The 6,760-nt window shown below is 38.5% G+C and overlaps 1 protein-coding gene across 1 annotated transcript; it reads right to left on the bottom strand.

Moving 5' to 3' along the window:
* On the bottom strand, positions 1 to 6,760 carry Smp_210570 (Mername-AA168 protein (M67 family); the record flags this gene model as incomplete). The annotated part of the gene is made up of 5 exons (XM_018794274.1): positions 1 to 441; positions 1,095 to 1,433; positions 2,800 to 2,823; positions 6,223 to 6,465; positions 6,500 to 6,760. 5 exons carry the CDS (start codon positions 6,758 to 6,760, stop codon positions 253 to 255), a joined length of 1,056 nt encoding a protein of 351 aa, XP_018648703.1. The 3' UTR covers positions 1 to 252.

The raw sequence follows: 6,760 nt of genomic DNA, 5'->3' as shown, positions 1-6,760 counted from the left end.
ATTAGGTTGAATAAAAATAAGGCTTTTTATTACTTTGTGAGTAAAGAGAGAACAATGAGGAGCTCTTCTAAAGAGATACTCGTGTTACCGTTATTGACTATTTGGAAACGAACTCATAAAACTATCAATGAGAAGAATAGAAAGGCTTTTGACCAAGATCAAATGAGAAATAACTATACAGATGAAAACAAATATCAACATAACACCACTTTGTTTATTATGTTATACAAGTTATTTAGATCTGTGTATCGTTTAAATTTTTTGAGATTTAGGAGCTCCGGATGAACTTGTTTTTTGTACAGCTTGTGTTAACATTAATTTACCAATTGTTTGACCTGCCATCTGAGCAAGACTGTTGCAGTAGAAATCAAGCTGAGCTGAAACCAACGCAGTATCCAAACGTATTGGAGCCAACTCCCGATTACGTGTTTCTGTTGCGGTCTTGTGCAAAACAAAAAGATGTTAAAACAAACATAAAGAAGCAATATTATACAAATGAAATCCACAAACAATACAGGAACAAAAAATCATGACTGAACAACAATCACTTACAATAATAGGATTACTCCAGTTAATGTTCGCAAATCGGTGGCACCAGATGTAATTGGTAGTACATTAAGTTGATGAATAACTGTGATCAATAAAATTGAATACAGACAAGATGTATCAGCATATCGCAATGTTGCTGTCCTTAGTATAATGGTTTAAATTACTGGACAGTATAGATGACTTTCGCATGAAGCGTCACTCACGGTACGCTGTGATTACATACATGGTTATCATTCTAACCATTGTACTATAACGATGAATATCTTCATTATCAGCAATAAGGCAGGTTTAATGTTGGAAATTGTAAATAATTCGGGGCTCGCTTTGTTTAGTTACAAACACCAATCACAGCAAAAACTATACCTCTAAGAGTACTAGTGCGTAACTAATTAACAATTTACCGTGAGCGACCAGCAGTTCAACAGGTAAAAATGATAGCCAAAGCTTAACCGTTTGGGACCAAAAAATTCGTTTTCCCTTATGGTATTTCACAATCATATAATTTGGTGAAGGTACAAAATAAGTAACAAATTTTATTGATTTACCTTGCCAGCTACCGTAGCTTGAGATTTTGATAGACTACGTTGATATGAATACTGGTAATCATGTACTGTTTCTAAACCCGCAAGAAGAGAACGTAGCTGTTGTTCTAAACTAGAGGCCATGCTTAAATTGAGAGTGGAATAACGACCAGGATGGTCTTTTGGAAGCGGTGGGGCCAGATCTAGCATTGATGAATTTGTAGAAAGCTCCGATCGCGACAGTTCTTGATTATCAACGATTTCAGTCAAAAGGATGTTTACGAGATGTGAATTATGAATCACAACTGGTATCTCTTCTAGAACACGAGTAAAACTGCTGCGACCTACACTGCTTGCCGCTTCCTAAAAGTGGAAATTTTCAAACATGAGGAAATGATACAATGGGTATATTTGCTTATTCTTTACACCAAGGTGAATTTTTGTTGTTGGACGGAAGATAAGTGCTAATAATATTGGAAAAGTTGGAAAAAAGCTTGTATACATAAGTAGACGGATAACTATCATCACAAACAATGTTGGCAATCACCCCCCTAACTTAATAGGTCGCAAATGAGCCATATGCTTCCCGCTTTACTCATAACGTCGAACTTATATGTATGATCATTTTTATGATCTATAGTCTAGATGTTTGCACCAACTACACCACAGTTGATATCTGACAATCCAACAAAATTTTTCACACATGGGTCGGTATTAAATAAAAAATCTATTAAAAAAATCCTTAACGGGAACTGATTCAAAAAAACACATAATTATTCATAGTGCAATGACTGCTGATATTGCATAAATAACAATTAACGTGTATCTTTCAATTTCTACCTATTAGTATTTTTGTGCAAACAAAACTTAAAGCTGTTAGCAAAAGCATCGCAAATTACAAAGCGATCATGATCTACTAATAACTTGCATTGCGTAGCACAAAACACATGTAATATACATGAAACCTAACGAAAGAATACCTTGATTATTATATGCCCAAAATGCTCTGATACGGTCGAGTGGGGAGAGTCAGCTCTTCCTCTCGAAATGCTCTCACATGGCCACATGCATAAAACCATCGCCAAAGAAGTCTTACTTACTGCCTTCTCGTAGCGGGGGTGTTGTTTACGAAAGTGAGAGGACGAAAAGCGAATGTCCGACGCTTTAACTGGGTTGGTGGATACGGAGGGTCCACCTAGGGGAGTTGGAAAACCCTGATTCCAAACAAATGGTGCACATGGGCTCCAGTATCCTGAGGGAACAAATGGCGTATGAACCTACTGTTGGTCACTGGCTACCATGGGACTGCATCTCCTTACGTTGCTTCACTGCCTTGTGGATCAGACATTTAGATCGAAGACTCGCGGTGTGGCTCCCTAAGAAAACCACCTACTTCGGTTTGGGCACTTGGGCAGTATCACAGCCCATGCACAAACCAAGTGACTTGTGTGACACATATTTATTCTGTTCTCCTTTGTACCAATATTTATGTGTTCAAATAAATAAATAAATAAACCTGAAAATTTAGCTTAGCGAATGTAAGCCGACACAAAGGCTTAATATTCCTTTGAAATACAAGAACGACTAGATATTTTCCAACGGACTTTCCCCTAGATTAGTTTCCAAGAAATTAACCAAACAAACGACTTGATACTATAAAAAGTGATAAATGACAACTATGCAGAAGCTAAAACACAAATCATAAAAACGAAGTGATGCATAAACTTACACATTCCCATGGGACCTCGGGACCCTATAATTAAAACAACAAAATGGACGTTATCAGAGCATTAGTCAAGAAATAAAATGCTTCGCAGTTCTCAACATTCCCAACGCAATACTAGAGATACGTCTAGAGCAGTGGTGGTTGTGCTAACAGCTTTTACATGTTTAAGTCACCTTGAACGTGTTGCTCTTCATAACCAAGTTGATTGAGACGTTCCAAACGAAACAAAAAGGAACTTAGAACTAACCGCTTACTATCTGAGTGACATAATACTGTGATACATTATATCTTTTGGACTTCAATCTAAGATGGTTAGTGAAAATCTTGGAGTCTAAATTTCATGTCTGTGTGAAGTCAACAAAAATGTATAGATGGAGTCCTAAAGAAAATCATCCAATTTTTCGGGTTTTCAAACCACCTTTATTCAGTCAGTTAACAGTAACGTCGAGCCTCGTATATACGTGAGTTTGCCCAAATTCGTATACCGCATTAACATGAACAAATCAAACTAAGTGTATACCAAGAGATCGAAATCATGCAGTAAAAGTAACAACAGAAAAGACTAATCACTAAAACCAAGTTTAAGAAGCAGAGTGGAAAGGTATATATTAAGAAGTACTGAACTTCAACGTTGAAAGAAAGACAAACAGTGAATGGGTCTGTATCATTAAAAATAATTCTGAGTCATAACACTAAAAGTCTACAACCACTGATCACCATTATTGCACAGACACGAACCACATAGTCGAGTCTACTTACGCTGCTCAGACCAACAGTTAATGACTTCATGCACCTAACAATCTCTTGATATGGTCACCCTCACTTTTCTTACAACCTGCTCCTACACTAGTGAACATCCCTCGTCGAGGTAGATGGTGGTCAAAAAGATACGTAGGATATAAACTAACCAACTCAGTCGGTCAAGATTTACAGCCTCATTAACTGATTTGTCACCGTTTCCTAGTACTCTATACCTAACTTCAAAATCGCTTGATCAGTTGTTCCACGAAACATGAGGAATACTTAGGAGATACCTATAATTAAAAGCCTGCAGCCTACGCGTGCCCTGTAGTTTCATAGAGGATGTTTAACGGCCATAAAGTAATACAGACCAGAACGGTGTACAATAAACCAGCTTTTTGATCGAGAGAAGGAAATTCTTTCTATGCCACAAATGACGTAATTCGGTGAAACTAAGAGTTTTCTGAATCCGTGCCGAGGTTTTGTCTTAGATCAGCTCACCATGGATGGCGATAAATGAAGAGGTTGACAAGATCGACTACTTCGCTCTCAACTATTAGTTTGAACTTTGATGTAGTCCAGTCCTGAAGCGACATTTTCGATTTAGATGGAGAAAAACGTATCACAAACTTGCTCAAGGTAATCGGACGACTGCATTTTGTCAGCGCCTTCACCAGACAGTACGCTTATTTCATTTACGCATTCTCCGTCAACAACAGAACCTCCTAGTAAGAGACCAACCCTTGAAAAGTTAGACGAAAGTGTTCTCAATAAGAGGATATATATGACAAGACCAACAAAAAAGGAGAGTGAGCAATACTGGCGAATATCACGAGAGGTGGGGAACTCTATTAAAAGTTCCATGTAAGTTTTAACTTGCTCAATAGTGTTTGAATGGAGAGCCTTCATAACGTTTATGTACTTCTTTAATACTTCTTTCAATGATAGACAATCACAAAACCTCTCGGGCAAAAGAGCCAAATAGCACCTTGAAGTCAAGAAATATCACTATAATTGGATGTCGGTAGGTCAGTCAGTCGGTCAGTTACAACGTAGAACTTCGTACGTACGTACATCAGTTCGAGCTGCCATACCACATTAGCACAGAGATACAGTTGTCGATTCAAATCCCATATTGATAGAAGTAGTAAGAGTATAAGCAGTAATCGAAAAGATTAGGGTTTGAAGATGTTATTGAAGAAGTATAATATAGTGAAATAAATTTGGAAAAAGGATAGGGACATGAGGAATTCAGAAGATCAGAATTTGGGAGAACCCAAAGAGTGGATGCACCTTCGCCATTGCAAACGATTTTGAGCCATGTCATTCAAGGTCTCTAACCATCGGTTGCTATCATCTCGCGAATCCCAACCACGTAGTCTACACCTACCAACATGGCTCAGTCCACTTGTCAGTGACTTCATGGATTTATGCCACGTTTTTGGTCTGGCCGCCCCTGGCTTTCTTCTAACCTACTCTTACACTATAAAACATTGCACGTCGGGGCAGTCGGTGGTTGGGCGTACGTAACACGTGTCCCAGTCATCTCAACTGATAAAGTTTCACTACTTCATCAATCGATTTGCCATCCTTAACTAGTACCCGTTTCCTAATAACTACATTACTTACCCGGTGGTCCCAGGATATACGAGCAATGCTTCGAAGACACTTATGATCGAAAATGCTAGTAGCCTGCGAATATCCTCTACTCTTATCGGCCATGTTTCACTGACATAAAGTAGGACAGAACGAATTGCTGCACAGTAAACCCGTCCTTTGGTCGCTACACGGGGTTGATGAGACTCCCAAGATAAGTGAAGCGGTCGACACGCTCAACTAATTCACTCCTTATCATTAGTTCAGGTGTCGATGCAACCCAATCCCGAAGTAACATTTTGCACTTTGAGGGAGAGAATCGCATCCCGAACATGCCTGCATTGTTGCTTATAGTGGTCAGAAGACTGCATTTTGTCAGCGTCTTCACCGAATAAAACTATGTCGTCGGCGTACTCTAAGTCAACAAGTGAGCCTCCCGGTAAAAGTCCAACTCCTGGAGATTGAGATGATGAAAGTGTTACGGCACCGGATTATTTCAAGGAAGGTTTAAAGGCAGAAGTAAAGTATGTGAACGAATCAACCGGACGTCAACGTGAAGTCCATTTAATCATTTTGGCTTGCGTCAGCCCGAGATGGAAACGCCAATGAATCATGCATAATAGTTTGTTATTTAAGTTAAGACTGCTCACTGCTTGTAACTTCCTCATTTTCTCACAATAAGACGTTTCATAATCAGATGCTGTCTCCTTATTGGCTGAAAGATAATTCATCTTCCACTGGTTTAACTGAGCAATTGTTGCATTAGTCTAGTTATATATACCTAGGACCAGCGTATAACAGTGAAGAAAGCTAAAAGAACCATACGTAAATTCAAATGTTTACCACGAAACTGGTAGGGAGCTAGTTTTGTCGTACGACTAAGATAGTTTATTATTATTATTTAAACACATAAATATTGGTACAAGGAAGCACCAGATAAATATGCGCCTCACAAATCTTATTCGATTTGTGTGAGGGCTGTGATACTGTGATAGAGTTTAGTTAAACTACACAAGTTTCACAGACAATAATTGTTAGACTAGCCAAATACATTAAGAACAGGAAGGCGGAATGAAAATACGAACAAACCTTGTGGCCCATCAGACGAAAACGATCTTCAGCCTCGGATCTTGCAGCGAGAACATCATCAGACAGACGATACGCTTTCAGACCAATTTGACCTCTGCTAGTTCTTGTTGGGTCATAAGTCAGCAACACAGATTCAGGGAGATTAATTTGACGTTGATAAATGTTTTCAATATTAGCACGGTTAATAGAGACGCCCCCAGGACCAGCTTGATAAAATCCTACATTGAGGTAATCTGTTTGTAGCTACAAATGTATTGAAAGATCTTGCAGAACTTACTTGTCTTAAATTACGTATCATATTAGCTTCATAAGTGACCAAAGCCTCGTTGGCATTTGGATCATCTTCTTGAGTCTTAGGTAATGGGAAGCAATTAGTGATTTCAAGTTGACTGCCTTGTGCAAGCCCTAACAATACACCATTGACAAAATTTTGGCTAGATACAGATTCTTCTTCATAGTGCTTAATCATTTTTAAGAACACCTTTCCTTCGACCTGAACTCTATCAATAGTTTTAGAAATTTTTGACTGAAAATCCAT

This window comes from Schistosoma mansoni, chromosome 1 (genome assembly GCF_000237925.1).
Source record: "Schistosoma mansoni strain Puerto Rico chromosome 1, complete genome".
Lineage (NCBI taxonomy): Eukaryota > Metazoa > Platyhelminthes > Trematoda > Strigeidida > Schistosomatidae > Schistosoma > Schistosoma mansoni.
Note: the sequence above shows the minus strand (reverse complement) of the source record. Positions and strands in the feature narration are given on the sequence as shown.